Raw genomic sequence first — 25,792 nt, 5'->3', positions numbered from 1 at the left:
CATGTTGCTGCAAATGACATTATTTCATTCTTTTTTATGGCTGAGTAATATTCCATTGTATACATGTGCCACATGTTTATCCATTCATGTGTTTTTTTTTAAAGTATTTTAAAAAATTAATTAATTAATTTTTGGCTGTGTTGGGTCTTCACTGCTGCACACGGGCTTTTTCTAGTTGCAGCGAGCTGGGGCTGTTCTTCGTTGCGGTGCATGGACTTCGCATTGCAGTGGCTTCTCTTGTTGTGGAGCGCAGGCTCAGTAGCTGTGGCGCACGGGCTTAGTTGCTCCGAGGCATGTGGGATCTTCCCGGACCAGGGCTTGAACCTGTGTCGCCTGCATTGGCAGGCGGATTCTTAACCACTGCGCCACCAGGGAAGTCCCTATCCATTCGTCTGTTGATGGACATTTAGGTTGCTTCCATGTCTTGGCTATTGTGAATAGTGCTGCTGTGAACACTGGGGTGCATGTATAGACGTGATTAACATTTAACATTTAAATCAGTGGACTTTGAGTAAAGCCGATCACCCACCACAGTGGGGTGGGCCTCATCCAATCAGTTGAAGGTCCCAAGAGCAAAGACTGATGTTTCCCTGAGAAGAAGGAATTCGGCCTCAAGACTGTAACATAGAAACCCTGCCTGAGGGATCTGCTCGCTGGTGGGGAGCTTCGGTGCCTTGGGCCGGCACGAGGTAAAGAGAGCCAGGAGGGCGCTGTGCCCGCTGCTCTGAGAAGGGTCTGAGGCTCGGCGTGGGCGCCATCTGGCCTAACTCTGTCTCGGGGCCGGGAGGGGCCTCTATGCCCCGGTCCCACGTTCACCCACAGACTCTGCTGGGACGGCCACGCCGATGGGTAAGATCCAGCCAGCGGGATCTGAGTTCCCAGACCAGGGATCGAAATCAAACCCATGGCAGTGAAAGCACCAAGTTTTAACCACTGGACAATCAGGAATTCTGAGATTCATTTTCAATGCGAAGTCAGTAAACGGTGGTTCCATTCTCTACTACAGGAGAAAAAAGCAGGGTATCATGGTGATGGTGGCCTCATGGAGTGAGTTTGGGAGTGTTCCTTCCTCTGCAATTTTTTGGAAGAGTTTGAGAAGGCTGGATGTTGGCTCTACTCTAAATGTTGATGGAATTCACCTATGAAGCCATCTGGTCCTGGACTTTTGTTTGTTGGAGGATTTTCGATCACAGTTTCAATTTCAAAAAAAAGCTAATACAGCAGGGATAACAGGGTCAGGGGTCACCTTTCAATTAATCGTGTCATCTCTAGAGAGGCTGCACCTGCCCTGCGCAGGTTGCAGGTGAAGCTGTAGAAAACCTGGTCCCTGGGCGGGATGACCCCGCAGCAGTGCCCCCTTGCACAGGCTGCCACCCTCACCAACCGTCTTCCCTGAAGCCTTCTCATTCGGGGCCACTTTCTCCTCAGACTGATTCCAGCACTTTCTACCAGGTTCTGGAGCCCCATTTCTCCCTCTTTGAGGCCAATTTCCCGGTCTCTGTGCCAGCCCTCGCATCTCTGAGCAGACCTCATGAAGACTCACAAGCAGTTCAGAAGCACGCCGCACAATATAAAATTTATTATAAAACTTCAGCAAATATAAATATCCAGGTGCCATTTGGAATGGAGATCGCACCGCAAGAAAGGATTAAAAGCCACACGGATACTGACGGGAGGATGTCAGAGGCCCGCCGCGCAGCTTTTCACCAGGAAATAGGCCTTCCTTCTGAATGGATGTTACAAAAACAACCAAAATTTACGGAAGCAATTTTTTTGAAAACCCTGCAAAATACAGAAACGAAACACAGGGCTCCAAGGTCATCGCTTGACGTCTGCCCAAGTGGACCCACCACCAGTCCTCAGTAGGACGGTGGGGATCTGGTGTAACCGGTAAGTCTCTAATTCAGATACAGCCTGTAATTCTGTCACTTGAAATAGAAAAGCAGTAAGAAATGGGTTTAAATAGGAACACTCACTTGTAAATAACTGGGAAAGATAAAATGTAAAATAAGAAGATTCTCTCCTCCAGCACATGAGTCTGAAAGGGACAGAAGCACCATAGCAGGGGTTTCATTTTCCCGTTTCCAGAGGCGAGGTCCCCAATCAGGATGGAGACCAGCTCCCCTGCCCGGGCCCCGGGTCCCTGTGCAGAGAAACTGCTCTTGGGGCAGGATGGGCCTGGGGACGCAGCCCAAAGCTGATCCAGCTGTCCGAAGGGACCTCCAGGTGGGAGCTGGGCCGGCATCCTTAGAGGCAGGTGTTCCGTACTTCTCCCTCATTTTCTGGCCTGCCTTCCTTGACAAAGCTCTGCAGTTCTAGGTGAGCACGTGCCCTGCTGCGCAGTGCGCCCTGCGGCCTGACTCCAGATCCCCACCTCCCCGAGAGCGTGTCCATGTGCCCGGGGATGCGCTCACACGCACGAGTCACACACACGCTCACGCGCTCACACACACACACACACACACAGGCATGCACGGAATCGTATATAAGAGCCCCGGATGGTTTTTCTTCTCCCAGCTTCCATCTTCCTCGGACGCACCCCGGTGTAGACCACACAGCTCGCTGGTGCTGGAAACAGGTACCCCCTGTGACCTGTCAGCTCACAGGTTGGATGTGGAGCACATCTTGCAGCACTGCTGGCCGTAGAAGTGGTGGCTGCACATCCCGTGCTGGGGCACCAGGGTGCACCAGTGGAAGCGGTCCTCGCAGAAGGCGTCTGAAAGTGAGCAGTCCCGAGTGAGTCACCGTTCCAGCACCCCGTGTCTGCTGCCGCTGGCAATAACTCCAGCAAATCAAGGTAAATCTGTCATTTCCCTGAAGCTGCTGAAGGAGGGCAGCTCTTCAGGTCAAATGGGCCGTGTGGGTTGTGCTGTTTTCACAAGACCTTTCTTGGAAGCTTCCCGCAAAGTTGAAATTTTCTGCTTTTTGTGCTAAACCCATCCACGTAACCACTCATCCACCCAAGGCGATGGGGCTTCTGTGGAATTGCCGAGTCCCTGACTGAGCCAGACCACTCATTCTCCTCCAGCCCCATTTTCTCTTCCAGAAACCTCGACAGATACACAGGGCATGGTCCCCGCAAATACCTGAGGCACCTAGGGCATGTGCACAGGGATGGCGTTTAGAGCGCATCCAAGGAATAATCTGGGTTCTCCTTTACCTCGGGCGGAAAAGGCTGCTCTACTTAAAATCGGCTTCTCTGAATATAAGGAGCAGCACTGAAACAGAAGCAATCTGATTTCCCAACCGTCTGAGTCATTTCTGGGGAGGCGTGAGAAGCAAGGGGTCTGCTTTGCGGGCTATGTTATGGGAAAGCTGGAGGAGGAGATGGAGAGAGAACCGGGGAGCCGACAGGAGCCCCGTGACCTAGCGGACACCCCGCACCTGCTCAGCGCTCTTAGGAGACACTCCGGAAACGGGATGGCCCCCCCGAAACGCCAAGGTCAAGCCGAGGGGCTCCGACACTCACCTTTCTTCTGTGCGATGGGGCAGAAGCGGGTGTTGCAGGCCTGGGAGGCCGCGGGCTTCTGGTGCGCGGAGCAGCCCGCGGCCGGCCGGCGTCCCGCCAGGCACTGCACGGACCTCGTCTGCATGCCGCCTCCGCAGCTGGCCGTGCACTGCGAGAAGCACAGACAACAGTCGCCTGGGGCCACCAGGTCCTTGGGCCAGCTGCTCTCGCAAGCTTCACCGCCCCCCCACCCCGCCCCAGGCTCCTCACGGTGCTCTGCCTCAACCACTGTGGGTGGCTGAGCAGATTCTGGATTTTTCCCAGGTATGGACACTGGGGAGAAGTGCCCAGAAGTCTGAATGTCCTTGAGTCATCAAGGGTCTGATGGACACCAAAAAGTGGCACGCATCTGGGGATACAGGCTATGGGTCTTTCATGAAATGCCATCACCAAGTCAGCCTTTCTGGTGCCCCTGACCTGGAAAAGCTTGACAAGCCAACTCCCCAGGAGTTGACACTCAGCCCCTTCCAGACCCCAAGTGCAGGGACTCTGCATGTCTGGAGGTTCCCCGGGCTCCTTCGCATGCTCCCGGGAACTTTGTTTCCCGACGCCGAGGTCCCCGCCCTCTAAGGCACAGAGCACAGCGGAGCCAGAGTAGGAAGGAGAGGCTGGGTCAGACCATCCCTCACCAGCGGGCCGGGCGCACACCCCACAGACCACAGCAGCAGGTCCGTCTGAGATCCACTGCCGGCAATAAACCAGGAGGGACGTGGGTGATCAGAGAGACGGAGGAGCCCAAATTCGTAGCAGTGAATATGCCCAGGAGGAAGGCGACTTGCGGTCTAGACAGAAGCATGTGAATTGTGCCCAGACAAGGCTGTGAGTTCAAGACCGTTAAGAATGTAAGCAATTAAAGGAGCACCTGGAAAAAGTCGGGTCAGAGAATGTTTTGCATATCCTGGTACCCGGTGGGTAAGCTAAATGGTTGCTTTAAAACACGAGGATAAAGCCGTGCAGATTTAGGGACACACATGACTCAGGCTGCTGCCAGAATGTACGGGTCCGTGTGCCAGGACCCCATTGGAGCAGCCCTGGGGCTGGTCTTCCACAGCCGAAACAGCCCGCAGCCAGACGCTTGCCTGCAGCCGGATGTTCAGGACCCGCTGCAAACAGAGCCTGGAGAAGTGGCTTTGACATCCCCTGGGATAGGGACTCGGCGATGGAGTAAGTAAAACGTCTCTATCTGCCCCTCGGGGGGAGAAAAGTTGGAAACAGAGAGTCCTGAAAACTCATAAACTGAAGGAATTGTTCCTTCTTCTTTTTTTTCTCTTTAGGGAAAGGATGGCTGGGCCCCTGGAGAGAAAATCCAGGGCTTTAGCTGATAAGCATGTGGGTTTGGAACATTCTGTGAGGCTTACCCCTTCTCTTCAAAACCAATTTCAGCTAAAGTCGTCAATAGTTCAGTTTCAGTATACGACTATGGCAGCCAGGAAAACAACAAGGTTGTGGGCAGACTCATGTCTGATTCCTGAGTCATGAGGCTCATCCGCGATACAGCCAGACGTTTCCCACTGCCTATAACATCTTTCTGAACATTCCGGCAGAACCGCAATTCTGGCCTTGGCGCTTTGCACTCTGGTTCCAGGCCCTCGCTCAGCTCCCATCGTGGGCTGAGAACTTACAGGGCTGCACTGCCACAGGGTTCCGAGGGTCTCGTCGGTCACATCTTCCTCCGTAGGTGTTGAATGTCTCTGTCTTGTGAGTTGAGTTTCTTTCATCAACAGCCACAGAGGCAGAATTCCACTCTTGCTAAAGATGTTATGCCTCAGTTAGAAATCAAGAGATCTGGCCAGCGTTTTGCATCACTTAAACAGCACCGAGTGGTTTGATTCTTTTTTTGTCATTGGTTAATTTATTCACAAAGAGGAATCATTCTCCTCCTCTTACCAGGCACTGTTCTAGGCTCCAGACACTAGTGGTGAACACAAGCTGCTTGCCCTTCCTCGGGGCACTTTCCAAAGCCGCTACTCAAAGCTCAGTTTCTGGACAAGCAGCCCTGGCAACAGCTGGGAGCCTGTCAACATCCCTGCCCCCCACCTCCGGACGCTGCCTCAGAATCTGCACACCCCCCAGATGATCCATAAGAACACCCAGCGTGAGAAGCACTGGTCTAGAGAGATTTTAAACTCCCCGTGAGAGACATATTTTTAGGAAAAAAGCCTCCAAATAGCTCAAATTTTGTGTTTCTTCATGTAAACAGAAAGAACTAAGATGTTTGGCTGCAGATTTTGAAAATCCTTCGCATTGATAAAACCAGAGATAGAGCAGGAGAGGGAAGAAAAAGAAGGAATCTGAAAAAGTTTATTCACTATTTTTTTTTTCCCCAGGAAGGAAAAGCTATGCAAGTGGTTCAGCTCTATCATAAACATAATGGCCTCAAACTCAGCATGGGGTTTAGAAATCACATTCCAGATTTTCCACTGGATTTGCAGATGGGCTGATCCTAGGAATCTCTGTGCAGACTCCTGGGGTGGAGACCGAGGGGCTGGGGCTGCAGGAGGAGCAGGAGGCCAGCAGGTGTGGAGGGCAAGTCATATGATGCAACACTGCTGGGAAAGGAATACTCAGTGGAAAGAGAGACCAGAACTCAGATCTGAAGTCAAAGTCTAGGTCTTCTTCCTCAGCTTCATGGGGTCTAGCCTGAGCATCTCAGGCCATTCCTCGTACTGATGGCAGGACAGAGGCGGCCGCCGTGCCGTGCGCTGACGGTGTCCTGCACCTGCTCCCTGACCTGCAGAGTGACAGCTGCTGTCGCCCTCCGTCCAGACCCCCTGCTGCTGGAGACACCCTCCACGCCAGGGGCTCTCCAGCTCGAATGCGTGTCCGAATGAACCACAGGACTCAGCCAAGCAGAATGCCGGGGCCCAGGTCCAAAGCTCGAGCGCCAGCAGGTCTGGGCTGGGCCCGGGAACCTGCATGTGTGGCCACGCGGCTACCGGTCGGGACACACCCGGAGAACTGCCGTTCAGTGAGTGACCGGAACGACACCGGCAAGAGCACATTCCTCTTCTATTTTCAGAACTGACTTCAGTCACATTCAATCTAACAAAACTAGCACGTCAAGCTGACCCGCGGCTTGACTGCAAACAGTTAAATGAGACTTTCCCCCGCGTGGCCCTGGCGCTCACTGTCATCTTCAGTCCGTGGACTCTCCCCACCGCACCCTGCTCACTTCTGCTCACCTTCCAGGGCAAAGTTCATCTCTCAAATGCAAGCAACAGTGAGTAAACAAATGCATGTTAACTGCAGAGAGCCAGAGGTCTCACACCTTCATCTTCCTTCTGTGAAGTCTCTACAGGGGCGGGAGGGGGGCAGTTTCTTCCCTTATTTATCACCTTTGTGGACCTCTCCAAGTCTGGAGCTTCAGCCACCATAACTTCTCCCAGAGACCAAATGTCTACTCAGTAAGGACGGGACAACACACACAATTTCTGCTCTAAACATAGATGGGGCTGTGCATTTTTGTACGAATTCAATTGGTTACAGGCAGACTCCCTCCAGCTCAGGCGACCTTATCCATCAATGTCAACAAAACGGTTCCTGTTTTCCTGTGCACCCTCATAATTAGAAGAGGATGAGAGCAAATTATTAGAGGTGGGCGAATGGATCAAGGGTGCAGGGCAGCCCTCTGTGATGGACTGACCACACTCATCCAGACCAAGCCTGCTGAAGTCTCCACATGTTCTGTGTGCCCGTGTGTGTGTTCATGTGTATGCCCATATGTGTAAGTCTGTGCATGTGTGTGTGTTTGATACATTGTTGCAGTCATACTTGCCAAGATGGAAAACCCTATTGATGACGTCTGGGACATGGCTCTTTGCCCCTGAGACCCCAAGGGTCTCCACATCAACTTATGCACAGTCCTGGTGAGGAACCCCGGAACAAGACAGGGCCCCGGCACTCCAGCACTGAGAACACACCCAGTCTCTGTCATGTAGAGTCAGACACAGTCCAGCAGGCGTTCGTACTTAAGCCTTTCCAAGACCAGCGTGTGATCCACTGGATGCTAAGCCCAAACGACCCAAATGAATGAAGTCCGTCCTGCCAGGCGATGCACTACTAACCAAAATGATAAGCCGGGCCATTGAGACCAACAGAAACTCTCCTGATCAAACAACAGAACCCACCATCTTCCTGCTGTTACAGGAATAACCTGTCTGGGGGCAAAGCTGAGCCAGGCACCAGTCATGCATTTCTGTCCCACAATTTCCCACGATTGAAGGGCACAGAGCCTTGGGTACAAGAGCTCACGGCAAACATCGCCTTTGAGTTATTACTCCCAAAAGTTATGGACTCGGAATGTAATAGATGAGTCACACTGGATAAGATCTTCAAGCAGCTTATGATAAAAATGACTTATTAGACAGACAGATTGAATATTTCAGGCTGGTGAAAACTATGCAAGATGTATTTTTAGGTTTTAGGTTTTGGTTTAAATTAAATAAGGATAAACCTTGTTTTTCTTTTTCTAAGTTTGCCTGAAGTCTCTGAATTGAGCAGAGCGGGGTGAATACTGGCCTGATTCACTCTCAGTAGCCTCAGTCTCCCCACGGACAGAGGGACCACGGTCTTGGGAACCACCTGTACTTGTCTCTGACTCACATTCTCAAAAACACAGAGAAAGTGAAGCATCTGCCTCAGAAACAACTCGACTCAGCTTCTTAGCTCATCCATCCCTTCACCTTGCTGGAAAGCCTGTGCACTCAGAGGAAAATTGAAGGGAAAAGTGTGTAGCTAGTCATACTTTTGACCTACTTAAAACAGCAAATGCTTGAAAAGGATATGGTTCAAATGTCCCCTGGTCCAATATTGTAAATTAAACAAATTCTAATTTAAATACCATTTGGGGAAGAGTTCATATATTTGTAAATGAAAAAGCAACATCAAGTTTGAAGATAAGAGGAACCAAAAGCAAAGCAAGAACACAGCTAGAGGGCAGTGCATACAGTGGGTGGAAGGTCTTTCTGTCTCTTCCTCTCCGAGGACTGAGGGATGGTTTCCTTCTGCAGAACTCAGAGTTTGGGACCAGGGATATGGCAGAGGCACCAGAGGGATGGCAATGGCCGGGGTGGGATGTTGCGATTTCTAAAGTAGATTATTGATTACCAGCCAATCCTGGGCTCACATACACAGCAGAGCTCCAACAGAATGAATTGGGGCTTCATTTGGGGGGATTTTGAACTGGTTTTATTCTAGTAAAATTTTAGCTAATACTGAAAAAAATTCCGTGATGGATTAAGTTGGTTCCAATATATATTTCCGTTTGTTTCCTTTGGGCTTAGATAAAAATAATAATTCTGTGTGATTTTTGCTCGGTCAAACTTGTTCATTTCAGGTTTGCATTCAGGGTTGGGTTTATGTCAGAAGACTGTTCGATAGAATTGTTGGTGGCTGGCACACATGAGGGAGGGTGGGTGCCATGCTGGGGGAGCCCGGTCTGTGGGGAATCAGAAGAGCTGAGAGTGAAAGAGCCCACCGCCCATCACCTCTTGGCCATTCCTGGATCAGGGGACTGCAGGTCACAGAGCCTTGAGGTCTCCCCTCTGAGACTCATATTCTTTCTGCTGGAAAAGCCCCTGTGCTGGCGGACACCATGGTATTGTCGGATTCAGCTGCCGTAGCTCACATGCCCACTGTCTTCAGACTCCAAGCTGGGCGAAGAGGAATGTGAAGGCACTTAAGACACAGCCCTTGCTGCTGGGAGTCACCCTTGGGGGGTCAGGAGGAAACATGATGGGACAAGGACACAACTGAAACTGAGCAGCACCCTGTTGGGCCTTCCTGGGGACAGACACCCCTGGTGTCCCCCACCTCTTGTTTGTAGAAAAGCTTTAACCTCCTAGGCCTTCCCCAAGTTCCAAAAATTAAAATTTAAATTTAGAGAAGTTAAAAAATGCAGAAACAAAGGAAAACAGTCCAGCAAGACAAAATAATAATAGTTTAGCCATAAAACAAAGTCAAGGACCTTTGGTTCCTCCTCAAGGGCTGCAGAGAATATCCTGAGCCATGTCCTTGAGCTGTTTTGCAGACACTGAAACCTCACCAGGTGGAGGAAGTTAACCGCATGCTGACCACCAACCAGCACATAGAGCCCATACCGGTTGGGGCCAGAAAATCGGCAACTGAGATTCCTGAAATACCACCCTGTTACCTCACCATCAACCAATCAGAGAATTGTGAACAAGCTGATCATGTTCCCCGCAACCCTCTCCCTCAGTCTTTAAAAACCCTTTCCTGAAAGCTGTCAGGGAGTTTGGGTCTTTTCGAGCCTGTTCTCCTTGCTTGGTGCCTGCAGTAAACACTGTACTTTCCTTCACCACAAAATGGTGTCAGTAGATTGGTTTTGCTGTGCATTGGGCAAGCAGACCCAGGTTAGGTTCGGTAACACCAATAACCACCGTGTTAGATGCTCAGGGCTGCTGGAACAAATGACCACAAGCTGGGGGGCTTGAAACAGCAGAAACAACTCTCTCAGTTCAGGAGGCCAGAGTATAAAATCAAGACATTGGCAGAAGGAGCAAGTTCCATCTCTTCTGGAGGTCCTAAGGGGGAATCTGCTTATCCTTTTCCAGAGTCTGGTGGCTGTTGGCAATCCTGGGTGTTCTTGGGCCCATAGCTGCATCAGTGTGACCTCTGCCTCTATCATCACATGGCCTTTCCCCCATGTGTCGTATAAGGACATCGGTCATTGGGTTAGGGTTCGCCCAAATCCAGAATGACCTCATCTTAGCTAATTAAACCTGCAAACTTCCTACTTCTGAATAAGATCGCACTTTGAGGTCCTGGGTGGACATGAGTTTTGGGCGCACTGTTCATGGCAAGACGCAGGACATGCCCAGGAGGCAGGGTGTGGTGTCCCTTCTGAGAGGAGCCACGCACAGCGGCCGTCATGGTGCGGGGCCTCAGGAAAGGGATTTTGCATCAGGAGGGACTGAAGATGGGTCCCGGAGGCCAGGAAATACGTGAGGAGACTCAGGTGGAGGGAGAGCTGGTCAAAGTGAGGCACCACTGGTCCCGTCTGGCTAAGCACTGTGGTTGCACCAGTCACGCCTCCTGCCTGGCCCCTGGCTGGCACTGATTTCCACACAGGACACTGACGTCCTTTCCAGGACAGGTGGTACAGACGAGCATGCCTTGCCTGGGGTGTGGCCTGCCCCACTGGCAGATCCGTAACAGTAATTGTTCAGTCCTTAGTAAAACTTACCCAGATCAACACTGGTTACACATTTCTGTGGAGCTGGGGACCCAGCAGCCTGCTTCTTTAGGAGCTGGTCTGTCTACGTTCCCGCTGCTTCCTCTGGGAGCTTTCCTCCTCATCCCATCAGGTACACAGACTTGGGGAGATCCTCAGTGACCAGAAACACACGTGCTCCAGCCTGCCCACCAGCCACATGGGCTGGGTGTGCTTGTCTCAAATGTGGTCCCGGGTAAGCAGGAGGAGGCATGTGGTTGGTGAGGGAGGATGGTCTTTGGTTTTTAAAGATGATGCTGCTACACATGGTCTTTCAACAGGGCATGGAATATCGATGACAGTGACAACAAAACCCCAGACACGTGTGAGCTTTGACTGCGCTGTTGGGGGGTAGTTCTCTAAATAAGGACCAGAAGCGGCTGCCCTGAGTCACTCATTTTTCTTTTTTTTTAAATTTATTTATTTAAAAATTTTTTTTGGCTGCATTGGGTCTTCGTTGCTGCCTGCAGGCTTTCTCTAGTTGCGGCGAGCGGGGGCCACTCTTCGTTGTGGTGCATGGGCTTCTCCTTGCGGTGGATTCTCTTGTTGCAGAGCACGGGTTTTAGGCGTGCGGGCTTCAGTAGTTGCGGCTCGTGGGTTCTGCAGTTGTGGCTCGTGGGCTCTAGAGCGCAGGCTCAGTAGTTGTGGCGCATGGGCTTATTTGCTCTGCGGCATGTGGGATCTTCCCGGGCCAGGGCTCGAACCCGTGTCCCCTGCATTGGCAGGTGGATTCTTAACCACTGCACCACCAGGGAAGCCCCCCTGAGTGACTCATTGAATTTGTTTTTCGTTTAGAATTCCACATTCAGCAAACATTCTGTGAATACTCAGTATGGGCTCAGTGCCCTGGTAGGAAGTGGGGACTGTATACATAAAATGTACATGTATGTATGTATGTATGTATGTATATACCCACCTGTCGGTGTGTAGGATACACAGTAAAACACTTAGCAGGACACTTGCCACAAAGAGATCTCTGGGTAAATACCAGTCGGGATGGTTGTTTTGTGACGGTATCTGCTTTCGAGCAGCTCACATCCAGCCGGAACCTCTCACCCAGGCCGACCACGAACACTGAGCAGGGGCTCTGCCCGCCCTCCCTTCACCCCTACCTGAGACCAGGGCGAGGCAAACCAGCCGGCCTGTGGGGAGCCTGCCGCCGCGAACAGGGGGCGCTTCGGGCAGGGAAATGGGGCACAGGTGCGTTCCAGCTCCAGGCGGGGCTGCGGCAGGTGCAAGCACTTCTTCGAGGCCAGCTCGCGGTACTTCCCAGAACTGTACTTCTCAGCACATTTGAAGAATCTTTTCTGTGTTCCTCTTTCACACGTAACAGAGCACTGAAAAGAAAAGACAACAAAGGATGTGAGTGAAAGGTATTTCTCCTGTGGTGGCTGTCTCTTCTACAAAATCATCAAGTCAAGAAGCCTCCTGATTATATCAGCTTGACCGTTTACCTAAGTGTAAATGGTCAGTGGAATATATGGGACCTTGGCATGTTAAAAAGGTGTTACAGTATCTGCCATAAAAAGGAAGACCTTGCGGTCACAGTGGTCTAGCACTGGGGGCATGAATTGGGGCAGGGCAATCAGAAACCGTGAAGAGAGTAATTCTGGAGCTACTGCTTCATTGGGAAATTAAAATGCTGGGCTGTAACTGATACCAGAATGCACTGAAATGTAATAGCTCCAAGGATTCACACCACCCAACTGCAGCGTGATGCTGGCCCCTAAAGCAGGGGCAGGCGGGGGAAACCCAGGGCTCACAATCATCCTCAGAAAGCCGCGTGCTGCGCTGAAGAGAGCGAGCACAGACAGCAAACCTATTCGGTCCCACGGTGATGTGCTCTGAGCCTCAGCTGTCACTGCAGCCGGACCCTCTGGCCTGGGCAGTGGGACCCTGGGCAAATCTGTGGCCAGGCGGAGGCTGCAGCCACCTGTCACAGAGGGATGACACAGAAGACCAAAAGGCCAGCTCGGAGGTCACGGGGAAGGTCCCAGTGGCTGGCATTGCTGCCTTGGGCTGACATGTCTGCAGGTCACATAAGCGGAGGAGCCCAGGTGCCCGGGTTCTGGCCTCACACTCATGCTCAGACCTGGCTTACAGGTGTGCTCAGTGTGTCCTGATGCCAGGAAGAAGCTGGAGGACTCCTCCCAGGGCTTTGCTGGGGCCATGCCTAAGAGAGAAGTTCTGGGGTGTGTGTGTGTGTGTGTGTGTGTACACCCGCATGTGTTATACATTCAGTGCAAGGGCTTCCCAGGGCGACACCTCCCAGACACTATGCAGCCCAAGTTGCTTCCTTCCTAACGACTCAGCCTCTGCAGATACGCACAGAAACCAAAGTCTTCTAACGACAGCGCGATTCAGTCCTAGAGACGCTGATGTTCCCGGGTCCCAGGCGAGAGAGGACCAGGAATTCTACCTTAGCAGCAGCAGGCTTTATCCAAGAGCGACGCTGTTTTCAGTTTTCAGTGGCAAACGGAAGTGTTGTCTCACCCGGGTTAAATGCCCTGCTCGGCACACCATCCCTTTATTGATTCATTCCTCCCTCCTGAACAGGTTGCCATTGGAGGTGTGGGTAGGGGGCTGCGGCCCTGAGTCTGCCCCTGAGGGCGCGGGATCCGGGAGCTGGGGCCTTTCTTTTCATGTCTGCTATGGAAAGGCAGCCCCGCAGCTGGGATTACAGGCGAGCTCCCGAGGGTGGCGGCGGCTCCTGCTCTCTGGGTTGCTGGCTTTCTGATGTCCTCTGTGCTTTACTGACTCCCGTGCCTCCGAGTGATGCACACCTCAATGAAGGAGCCTCTCACAGGCTGCTCAGGCAGCCCCTGGGCTCGCTGAGCCAGGGGAGGGGCTGGCATGGCCTCCCGACGTCCCCTCCCGGGCACGGGGGTGGGCAGCTCTGTCTGCTCCCCACAGGGTGTCCGGCCCCCACTTGGGCCAAAGCGAGTCACAAAACCTTTAACACTACAAACTCATGTTTCCAAATGTTGGTCTCAGAGAAGCAGGGCTGGGACAGCCCCCTGACAGTGCAAATGAAGGGCTTCCCAGCCTTCAGCCGCACAAGGCATCGAGCAAACCCAGCCCAAGCAGTCTCTTCCCCAAACGTGAAGCCTGCCTATGCATGCACCTCTCAGGCAACGGGTCCTCTGTCTCCTGAGGTCATCCACCTGCTTTACTACCTAAGCATGGCCTGGGAAGTGGCTTCAGCTGTTCTGGGGTAGAGTGGGTGCCCCCACCCCATGGTCAGCACAAGGGACACCCCTCCCCTCACACCTGCACCCGTTCACCCACTCAGTCTCTGCTCAATACGAGGGAGTGATGACCGCGTGGATGACCTGGGTGAGGTACTCCAGGGATGTGATGAGAAAGCCGAAGGACATGCCAAGGAGTGGGTGCCAGGAGGGAGGACTGAATTCTGGGGGGTGGGCAGGGACCAGAGACTCGGGGGAAGAAGAAGCAGAGGAGAAGTGGAAGCAGAGAGACCAGACGAGAGGCAGCTCCAAGGCAGGAGCTGGTCGACCCAGTTTCATCTGGACCTGGTGCACCCACCTGGGACCTGGAGCACCTACCTGGACCAGTGCATCCACCTGGGACCCGGCACACCTACCTGGGATCAGTGCACCCAACTGAGGCCAGTGCACCCACCTGGCACCAGGCACACCTACCTGGACCAGTGCACCCACCTGGGACCCGGCACACCTACCTGGACCAGTGCACCCACCTGGGACCCGGCACACCTACCTGGAATCGGGTGCACCCACCTGGGATCAGTGAACCCAACTGGGGCCAGTGCACCTACTTGGGACCAAATGCACCTACCTGGGGCCAGTGCACGTACCTGGAACTAATGCACCTGCCTGGAACTAGTGCACCTGCCTGGGACCAGGTACACCCACCTGGGACCCGGCACACCTACCTGGAATCAGGTGCACCTATCTGGGGCTGGTGCACCCACCTGGGACCAGTGCACCTACCTGGGACCAGGCGGACACAAGCCACTGCAGCTTCTTGTGCTTGTGGCAGCGCCTGAGCAGACAGGCCTCGTGAGTCCTGGGCTTGGGCTCCGAGGTGCACACAGCATCGGGCAGCAGCTGCGCCCTGGCCGAGGGGTTGGTGCTCTTACAGGCCACGGACCTCTTCCTCCACCCCTTCCCGCAGGTTCGAGAGCACTGCACGGGAAGAGCGCGTCAGCTCCCGCAGGCCCGGTAAGACTCCAGCCCCACGTTGCCTAGGAGGGGCTCCGCCGCCCCCTACGCCGGCCCTGCCCCGTTACCTCCGCCCAGGGCCCGGCGCTCCACACGGGTGGGCAGCTCTGAGGCTGGCAGGCCTGTCGGCTGGAGGGCACGGGCTGCGGACACAGGCTGGCGGAGACCCGCTCCGATTTGTAGTGTGCCCGCCGCGTGCACTGGACGGGCCGGCTCTGGGTGCCTCCACTGCACGTCCGGCTGCAGGCGCTCCAGTTCCCCACGGACCACCTGGGGGGCAGAGAGACCCACAGTGAGGGACAGTGCCGGCTCTCCAGAGCGGAGGGCCGCGTCTGCGCGGGCATCGACCTGCATCATTTCCCACCTACTGTCTGCAGGTGGACAGTTATTTTCAGTCGCCGGGCAGTCTCCCTGGGCCCCTGCCCCTTCTAACTTCCCCGATTAGCATTCCTGATGGTCATGCTTCCCCTCCCTTGGCTATCAGGTTCACTTGTACTTGGAAATAACTCCCCTCAACAGTGTGTCTGTTCCCTTTTTTCTAAAGAAAATTTCAAACTTGTACAAAACTAAAGGCCCTCCGTGTCCACTCAGCTCCAAAGATGATCAGTTTATGCCCCCATCCCTATAGCATTTTGAAGCAAATTCTAGACATATTAATATTTCAATTCACATCTCTAAAAGATAAGGAGTCTTAGATTTTTCAACCTAACCACAATACCATTGTGACATCTAAAAATTTTAACGATAATCCCTTAATGTCATTAAATACTCAGCGTTCCATTCCCAAGTATGTCGTCAATGTCAAAATTTCACCTGCTTGTCAGAGTCAGAATCAAAATAAAGCTCATATTTTGCAATTGGTTGATGTGTCTTTCTTCTCTTTTAGTCTGTAGGTTCTTCTGTAATCTCATTTATTTTTCTATTCCATTTATCTGTTACAGAAGGATTGCACACCTTACTGCGTCTCCATTTTTTTTTTTTTTTTTTTTGCTGATTTCAGGACTTTGCAAGTTACATCTCTGTGGTATCACTTAGTATGCTCCTCTGTACTTCCTGTAATTTAGGTGGATCTAAAGCCTTTGTCAGATGCGGGTTTTTTGTTTGTTTGTTTTGTGTGCGATGACTTCCAGCAGGAGGCCTATAACGTCTGCTCGTCTGTCCTTCAATTTGTTAGCAGCTGCTGATGCTCGAGGATGTTTCTCGAAGCAGCCCTGTTTCTCTCTCTTCTGACTGTAAAAGCATTCTTTGTCGATAGGCATGTCAGCAGGTGATGGAGGTGGGGAGGTCGGGTCCAGCTCAGCCCCGTGGCATCACCGTTTGCTCTCAGATAAGCCTGCGTGCGTCCCCAAAGCTTTGCACAAGTCCACCCGCAGGAGGGCTGAGGGAACAGCCAGGGTGGGGCCCATCTGGGGCGGGAGAGCCGGGAGGTGAAATGTGGTCCCGTAAGGAGTACCCATTTGGATGGAGGTCCTTGGGTCCTGGGGAGATGGCCATTTGGACTCTAAAAGGACTTGATTTCCACTCATATTTGTCTCCCTGTTCAGGGCGTGTAAGCAAAAATTGAAAATTCTACAGAAAACTCGGGGCCCATGGGGCTCCGCGTCGGTGGTTGTTGGAAATCATCCCCAAGGGGAAAGGAGAAGCCGTGATCTCCTTCCCTCAGGCAGAGCAGCGCGACCCCTGCAGGAGGAGCAGGGTCCGGCGATGCGTCCAGCTGTCAGCGTGATGGGGCATCGAGGGACAGCAGGGCCCGGGAAGCTGTCAGGAGGCTCTGCCTCGGCCGAGTCTATGAGGAGGGCTCAAGGGTCCCGAGCAGAAAACTTGTCTCCTGTTCCACAGCATTTCTGAGTGTGAACTGATAGAACAAGATTTCCTCTTGAATCTGGAGGGAAGACAGGATTTGTGAAGATGCCCGGTTCTCCTTTGTCTTGGTGGCCTCCATCCTGTCCCCACACAGGGTGCCCTGACAGTCACACTTGGGTTGAGGACGCAAAGCAGTGTCCAGAAAGCCTGGCCGAGAGCTCGGTAGGGGCCTCTCAGAGATGCTGCACCAACAGAAGAGATTCTGTGAGGACAGTGTGTGCGCACCGGGTTATGTGGGGAGAAACACAACAAGGGAGGAGGAAAGTACTCACCACCCCCCCTCCCGGGGACAACGATTCCTCATTAGATCCTCACCTTTGATTCTGCTGCTTTCTCTCTCTGTGTATGTGTGTGTGTGTGTGTGTGTGCGTAAATATATGTTATTTTTTTAACGTGATTGAGGGAAGTACGAGCAACTTTTAAATTCAGCATTTTTACAACTCAATGTCTAAAACAAACATTTTGCTTACCCTGCAAAGCCTCCATGAACATATTTTCAGAGTCTGTAATATTTTGCAGTACCAGACTGAGTATATGAATATGTAAATAAGGAAATAAAGGCATAAAGGACCAGGGGATCCACAGACACCTGAAATCCTACAAGTTCTAGGTGGGCCATGCCTCCAAGATTGCTGAGCAAACCCCAGCACGTTTCCTCAAGTTCTCAAAGGGGTCTGTGACCCAAATCATTTTAGAGCCAGTTTTTGGACTCCTGTGAAAGTTCCCCTGGATAGGAAGTGGAAATGATCCCCCCCCATGCCTGGGCTCTCAGCAGCCCTGCAGTATCCTGGTGCCTTTAGCCTGAGGTGTACCACGATAGTTTTACTTATTTTTGTGTGTAGAAGCCTTGAACTAGTTTATACCAAGTGTTTCTCATGAACAGACTCTATTATATTTCTAAGAAAATTATTTAAAAAAGAATGCAAAGTTTTACTCATATAATAATAAACTATGTCAGGTTTGTAGGAACTGTTCCCTATCAACCGTGGAAATGCTTCCATTTTTCAATGTCAACAAGATTAGCATTCTTTAATATCATGTTAAACCACGGAAATTATGCCTACTCCTTATGAAACATGGGCTTTGGCCTCCTGGCTGTGATGATTCTGCATTTGGAGCTTCTCCATTGCTCTTCTGTTGTTTTTATGTTTCCTCCCACTTCTTAAGTTTGCTCTCTCAACCCCGCAGCCTCATAAACTGTAATTGGTGTGCAAAGGCGTCTTGGCTGCTCCAAGGCTTTTCACACCCCTGCGTTAAGTCCTCTATCTCCACCATCTTAAGCTGTTCCAACTGGGTTGGTCCACTCTCTGCCCTTCTCTTCTGCACATCATTAAGAAGTGGTCCTGAACAAAGATCGTTCACACAGCATCTGGAAATGCCAAGTGTCTGCTTTGTTTCACAGGCAGAGCTCTGGGGAAATGTCTTGATTTCAGCTCATGAAAGAGTCGAAATCCACGCATGCTTCTGTGCTGATGTCCGAGGGTTCCGTGAGCAGAACAAGGCGTGTTGGGTAGCTAACCAGTGGCCACACCCGTCCTGCTTTGTTCTGGTCTTTCAAGTTCGCCATCTGGAACAAAGCAGGTGGCTGGTATAACCCAAATCAGTCAGGTTTCCCTGGCAGGATCTGGAGGACTCAGCTACCCGGCCACCACGGTACTTGCCCTGGCTGAGGGCTCCCCTGGGGCTCACCTTTACAGCTCTCAGTGCTGCCAGGAGAGGTGGTGGAATTTATGGTTGTCACTCAACAGTTTGGGCAGAATTTCCTGGCACCATCTGTTCCATATTCAACATCCCCAATTGTCACAGTCATTATTTGTTTCTCAGAAAATGACTTGCACCTCCCCATAAAAAAAAAAAGTAACATTTTGGTTTTGGTTATTTAATGTTTCCTTTGAAAACGCAAATTCCCAACAAGAGTATTTGGTTTAGTGAAATACGTTGTCATGAAGCACCCCCCTGCCCCCTCCCCCCAGGCAGGCACAGTGCTGTAACTGCCACTCGGGCTCAGAGGTCACCCTCGGTGGGGACCAGAGCCTGAGGCTCACAGCCGAGCATCACCCACGGCCAGCCCAGGGCTGTCACAGATTCAGCATTAGGAACTGTTCCCTTCATTTTAGAATTCGGTTTCAGTTTCCTTTTCCTGTTCTCTTCAAAGTTTCAAGACGAAGCCTCAGCCAATTCCATTTTCAGGAATAACTCCTGATCTTCTGCGGAGTGGTCTTTCATTAACTCAATAAACACGAGGAGTCATGACGGGGCAGAACCCGGGTCACAGCCTGAACCTAGAGAAGGCCATGTTCACAGCTGGATTTAGTTCCAGGGAGGTGCGAGCTGGACAGGGTGAAGGACAACATTCAAACACAGCTCCGATTACAAGGTGTGTCCCACATCAGTCAGTCATGACCTTCACGCGCGACTGTATCCAGCACAACCTTCAAGTAGGCTGTACTTAATCAAATCGCCCACTTTTACTTTCCGACATGATCTTTAAAATCCTCTGTGACTATAAACACAGACATGCACAGGCTCCATACGCAGTGGCCCAGGGCCTATGACAGCTGCCACTGTGGCCCTACGGGCAGGGCAGCGTGTGGGTTTTGAAGACAGAAGGACCTTGTCTTCATATGAAACTACAGCCCCGTCACATGTATAGGTGATTTGAGATTTACCACGCTTTTCATCTAAATGAACTGTTTCCAAGGTAACAGTGCACATCCAACAATAAACAGATGCCAGTTTGAAAAATCTGCCTTAGCCACAGGAAAAAGAAAAAAAAAAAGCCAGCTAACCAGTTACCTTAAAGAGAACAGGCAGGCCGTGAGCTGAAAGCACAGCAGCTGAGATCAGAGGTCTTGGGAGGACGAGGAGGGAGAGAAGCTGATCCCTGAGCCCATCTGGCCGCTGGCCACGTACAGGCCATTAGCTGGCCTGGCCCATCTGCTGACGGGGGAATTACTGGTCTATGTCTAAGGATGTTTCATCAGTATCATAGGGTGCCAGCTACACTCCAGGCATGTTCCAGGGCAGAAATCCAGCTCTGAGAGGGCCAAAGATCTTGGTAACCAAATGTGTAAGTGAACGGTGTCCGTGGGGCAGGGCTCCTGGACAAACAGCTTGCACTCTGTGCTTATGTGCTAACGTCTGGAGCAAATCCTCCCGAGGTCCAGTAGTAAGTGCATTAGAAGTGACAGCAACACGCCGGACACACATGCATCCCCCTCCACCACAGCCTGTTTGCAGGGATGTTCTGGACCCTCTGACTGTCTGCTGGATGCATTCTTCTAGAAGCAATGCTGGGGACTGGCCTCCACCATCACCTCGGAACGGAAAGTCCATGGCTGACCACTGGTTGGCAAGGACGGGGCCAGACTTCAGGAAACAGGGGACCTGGATCGGGAAGCCAGGCTCTTGCCATCAGCACTTGGAAGCCTGCAGCTTGACAGTGACTTCATTTTGTTCATCCTCAAAAGTTAAACTACTTTGTTCGATGTGAAACTGAAGGAGAGATTTATAACGAGCCAGACACAGGACTGTATTTTTTCGTCTTTAAATGCAGCATTTCTTTGCTGACTCACATCGAGCCAAACTGCAGGACATCAAAATCTCCCCATAAAGGAGGTGTGGTGGGTGTTAATTTTATGAACTGTGAGAAGACAAAGATATGGAGATTTTTATTATTTTTTTACCAGATTTTCCTGTCTCATTGTCCTGTCATCAGATGTTATCTTAAGAAGAATCAGTAGGATTCATTTACACATGGGAGGCAGGGAAATGGAATTATGAGGGACACACAGGTTAAAGAAACCTACCTCGCTGTTCCAGACAGCCCTAATGATTCCCTGTTTCAGCAAAAATCCTTCATCTGAAGGTTCTTCTCTGCAGACCACGGAGGGTGTGTGCATCTCATTAGCTCAAATGAAAACCCTCAGCTCATAGAAGGTGAAAGGGAAATCTTTAGATTCTGAGTGACAATGAAGGGCTGGTTCTTTGTGGGGCTGCCCCTCCATCCGGTTTCCATGGAAAATTGGAAAAAAGAGGCTGACCAGTAGAGCTGGGAAGGACTTCAGAAATGGTCTGCTTTTCCGGTTGTGTCTTACGGATGGGGAAATGGCAGCCCAAGAAGCAAAGACAGTCACGGAGGGAGTGGAAGATTAGTGGAAGATGCAAAGAGGATGCAGGGAACCCCCATAGCACTGTCCTCAGGACTCATCTCCGCTCTACTGGAAAGAATAAACATCGTTCCCACCATCAGAGTTCAACGTGGGGAAGGCAACCCCCTCTCACTCCTCTTTTACATCCACTCAGTACCCAACTCTTTGTATCACAAACCCCTCTGCTATGGGATAAAAAAACTAGGGTGGTAACTACATACAGGTAGGAGAGTTAGCAATCTACACCAAGTTGCAACTGAAATTGAGTAATGACTGGGTAGGCGGTACCTCCCTCCACTTTAACAAGTTTAACATCCCAAATTCTCATGCCCAAGGATGGCATCAAGGGGCTGAGAGGACCCTGTGACCTAGGCTGGTGCTGAGACCGTGTTTCCCAAACCACAGCTGCGTGGCGGGGCTCTCAAGCATCTACACATCCCTGGCTTCTCCTCCATTCTGCAGGAATCACAAATCTGGGGTTGAGGGTCAAAAATCTGAATTTTTACAAAGCCCTCCTTCCCCAGCCTGGTGGCCGAGATGACCATCAGGGTTGGGGACACACTCTGAGAAACGGGACACCTGCTCTTCAGGAGAGTCCAGGGCTCTGGCTCTTGAAGGTGGTAACTGCCCTTGCTCCCTCCTTTGTATTAAAGTTGTACTGATGTTATTTTTTAACGATTATAAGAACTGAGATGTGCCATTAAAACATCAGGGGAAAAGCCTGGTGAGTGGGTTCTTCTGCAGGAAGGCATCGTCCTTCACTCCCTGTCATGGGCAAATGAGAAAAGCCCACCCAGGCAGCCCCATCGCCCAGCAGCCCCCTGGTCCAGCCGCCCCTGCTCTGCGCAGCCCTCCTGGCTTTAAAGACTGTGATCTGGAGCAGGCGCCTGGCCCCAGACCCAGCGCCCGATCTTCCGGGAGCACAAGTCATGCAGGCTTAGGCTCCTTCAGGAAGAAAGACTCCCCCAGCACCAAAGTGGCTGAGGAGCTGGGATGGACCAGAGCTGCTTCCTCCTGTGCTGGCCCTTCCAACCTCAAAATGATGAGCTCTGAGAAGTAAAGGTAAACATGTCCAGTGCTGACACTCTTCCAATCTTCCCAACAACACAACTTGACAGCTGGGGAGATGTAGTTCCTATCCAAGGACGGCTCCATGGGGTGCCAGGTCTTTGGAAATGTACATTTTGCTTGGGCATGGCAGGTTGTGACAGTGGTTGCATTCATAGCTGGGGACACCATTTAGGTTATAAAGACCCATCTTCTACCACCCTGCCCTCCAGGGAGTCAACTGATTTTCCACTGGGAAGGACCAATATAACTTCCTATGTGAGACTCCTCCAGTGTCTGCCCCCAGGAGAACAGAGCAGGGGGCTTCTCCCCCACCAGAGCCTGTCCTGGGGGTACTCTACAACTGTTCTTCTCTGAACCACCACCTGGATGGATGCCTTCCTGCCATGGGTTCATTTCCAGCCTCAGGAGCAGCTCTCTACTCTGAACTGACCTGTCAGACTCTTGGGCCTCTCCATTGGCAAAACCCCCAGGCCACTGCCCACACCATGCTGAGTGCCGGGTGGGGTGAAGGGCCAGCCTTGCCCACGTTGTCAATATCCTTCTGCTACCACCTGGCGACAGTGGGCACACGGGGAAGCAGATGAGCCTGCCCTCAAATCTGCCTCTGCCAGCTGAACTTCTTATAGGAATTATGTAATATAATTAGTTTGGTGTAGCTCGATGGAACATGAGCATGGAAAACGAGACACTTGCTTCTATGAAAACTAAGTTGAATCTTTGGAATGACTCAGTAGAGATCAGTCATTAAATGGAATTGCTCTCAGCTTAGGTGTGGCTGAGAGAAAAGTAAAATATGAAGAAAAAATGAAAGATTTAAGATGATTTTGCATCTGGATGAATAGGACGAGTTTCAGCCTTCTGTCAAGAAACTCAAACTGAACATCATGGGTATTGGGCATATTTTATGCAAGTAATCAACTTAGATCTTTAATAGGCATCTTCCTACTCAAAATAAGCTTTGGCTATAACTAAAAGAATTAGCAGGGGGCTTCCCTGGTGGCACAGTGGTTAAGAATCCGCCTGCCAATGCAGGGGACGTGGGTTCGAGCCCTGGTCCGGGAAGATCCCACATGCCGTGGAGCAACTAAGCCCGTGTACAACTACTGAGCCTGCGCTCTAGAGCCCACGAACCACAACTATTGAGCCGGCAAGCCTAGAGCCTGTGTTTCGCAACAAGAGAAGCCACTGCAATGAGAAGCCCGCACACCGCAACGAAAAGTAGCCCCTGCTCACCGCAACTAGAGAAAGCCCACACACAGCAATGAAGACCCAACGCAGCCAAAAAAAAAAAGAATTAGCAAATGGATGCGCATGTATGTATTTTAAGTGAAAATAAAGGTTCAAGGTGTATGTCTATGTATGTTATTTTTAAATGAGTTTCCTTTAATTTACTATTTTTCTCAGTGGGCTGAAGGAGAGCATCTCTTCCATCTGGTGAGAGCCCCTGAATCCCCCATAAGCGCCTCGCCTATATAAAGCCCTGCAGCTCCACCACAGAGCATCTCCACCTGACGTGCAATGGCCACCTAGAGACGACAGTCCCCACCTTCACTTCTCTGCCCTGCATGCCCTTTCAGGGGGTGGAACCCCTCCTGACTTCCATCCTCCATCCTTCCCGCATCTCCCCAAATCACAGATTCTACTTCCCTCTTCTCCAGCAAAACTGCTCCCTCCTGCACATCTGACCAAATCCAGGTCTGTGATGGTTCATTTTATGTGTCAACTTGACCGGGTCATGGAACCCAGATATCTGCTCAAACATTATTCTAGATGTTTCTGGGGAGGTGTTTTTTAGATGAAGTGAGCATTTAACTCTGTAGGCTCTGAGTGAAGCAGATTGCTCTCCATAATGTGGGTGGGTCTCACCCAATCAGTTGAAGTCCTTAATAGAAAAAGACCAAGGTTCCCCAGAGGAAGAGAACATTCTGCCAGCAGATGACCTTTGGACTTGAACCATGGCACTGACTCTTTGCTGGGTCTCCAGATTTGGGACATGCCAGCCTCCACAACTACACCAGCTGATTTCTTAAAATTTCTCTCTCTCCACACACACACACACACACACATACACACACACACACGGGCACACACACCCTACTGGTTCTGTTTTTCTGAGAACCCAGACTAGTACAAGATCTTTGTCATTTCTCATCTGAATGGCCTCTGCATTGGCCCCTTGCTCTTGGGTTTGGTCTGATAAAAGCCAATCTCCATTCTGAGACTAGGAAAAATTAGTTTCATTGCTAACATGAATGTGCTTCCTTCACTATCTGAAGTCCTTGTCAGCTCCATTTCCTAGAATACACAGTTCACCACCCAGGTGAACCTGCTGCATTGCTGTGCTCCTTCCCTTCCTCCTCAGATACTTACTGATTGTTCAGAATACTAGGTGCAGAGTACCAGGTATAGAGTTCTAGGCACAGAGTACTAGGTATAGAGTACTAGGCGCAGAGTACTAAGTATAGAGTACTAGGCGCAGAGTACTAGGCGCAGAGTACTAGGTATAGAGTACTAGGTGCAAAGTACTAAGTATAGAGTACTAGGTGCAGGGTACTAGGTATAGAGTACTAGGCACAGAGTACTAAGTATAGAGTACTAGGCACAGAGTACTAGGCGCAGAGTACTAGGTGCAGGGTACTAGGTATAGAGCACTAGGCACAGAGTACTAAGTATAGAGTACTAGTCACAGAGTACTAGATGCAGAGTACTAGGTATAGAGTACTAGGCACAGAGTACTAGGTATAGAGTACTAGGTGCAAAGTACTAAGTATAGAGTACTAGGTGCAGGGTACTAGGTATAGAGCACTAGGCACAGAGTACTAAGTATAGAGTACTAGTCACAGAGTACTAGGTGCAGAGTACTAGGTATAGAGTACTAGGTGCAGAGTACTAGGTATAGAGCACTAGGCACAGAGTACTAGGTGCAGAGTACTAAGTATAGAGTACTAGGTGCAGAGTACTAGGTATAGAGCACTAGGCACAGAGTACTAAGTGCAGAGTACTAGTAAAGCCTGCACGATGAAGCTCACTCACTCCTTCTCCCAGCCTGGTGTTTCTCTTCAGTTAGCTCCTTTCTGACAGGGCTCAACAGGAGAAATCACAATGCAAGGAGGGCAAGAATCAAATCTTGATGAGAATCCCACATTTTAAAGGAATGAGAGAGACCGTTTTGTGATAAAGAGGAAGTAGCAAGAAGGAAAGGTCTGCAGGCTTCGTCCTGATCAGGAGTGTTCCCCCTGAATCTCTTCTCCTCATACAAAGGACAAGAGTGAAGAAAAGGAGAGAGGAAATTGGGACCAAACAGCCATAAGAAGCAATAATTCCTAAGCGTCTGTAGGTTACATCTCACCCTCACTGAGCAAGGAATGTGTCCACTGCCATCATCAAGAAAACGTCAGGAAATACTCCTCACACATGAAACATGACTAGGACATTGTGACCCCTCAGAAGCATCTTTTGGCAACTTTCTCACATCCCAGGAAAATTGCCCTCAGGTCCTGCTTCTTCTCCAGAGCCTGACTGCAGACTCACAAGGTCACTTGTGGTTTCCCAGCTTCACATTCCCATGACACGTGCTGCGTGGGCCACTTTCACGCCACTCCATGCATTCCCTTTGCCGAAGTGACTCAGTGAATGCAGGTCACCCTTTAACAAACACGGACATGCAGCCCAAGGGCCATGCACACGGGCACGTGGTTCAGCCAGACCCGATCCTGGACCTGGTGGGTCTTCAAGAATAACTGTGTAAAGGGAGGGACACACACAC

At 51.1% G+C, this 25,792-nt stretch overlaps 1 protein-coding gene across 1 annotated transcript in view; it reads right to left on the bottom strand.

The window, feature by feature from the left end:
• Positions 1–1,600: 1,600 nt before the first annotated feature.
• The window catches only part of ADAMTS16 (ADAM metallopeptidase with thrombospondin type 1 motif 16), a 157,268-nt gene continuing 133,076 nt past the window's right edge, over positions 1,601–25,792 (bottom strand). The window contains exons 19-23 of the mRNA XM_061187638.1: positions 15,010–15,211; positions 14,711–14,905; positions 11,852–12,076; positions 3,470–3,617; positions 1,601–2,716 (exon numbers count right to left, since the gene is read on the bottom strand). Coding sequence (XP_061043621.1) covers positions 2,601–2,716; positions 3,470–3,617; positions 11,852–12,076; positions 14,711–14,905; positions 15,010–15,211 — 886 coding nt within the window. The 3' untranslated portion in view covers positions 1,601–2,600. The remainder of the gene's footprint in view (positions 2,717–3,469; positions 3,618–11,851; positions 12,077–14,710; positions 14,906–15,009; positions 15,212–25,792) is intronic.

This window comes from Eubalaena glacialis, chromosome 4 (assembly GCF_028564815.1).
Source record: "Eubalaena glacialis isolate mEubGla1 chromosome 4, mEubGla1.1.hap2.+ XY, whole genome shotgun sequence".
Classification (NCBI taxonomy): domain Eukaryota; kingdom Metazoa; phylum Chordata; class Mammalia; order Artiodactyla; family Balaenidae; genus Eubalaena; species Eubalaena glacialis.
The sequence above is the reverse complement of the archived record's forward strand: the minus strand, read 5'-3'. Positions and strand labels throughout refer to the sequence as shown.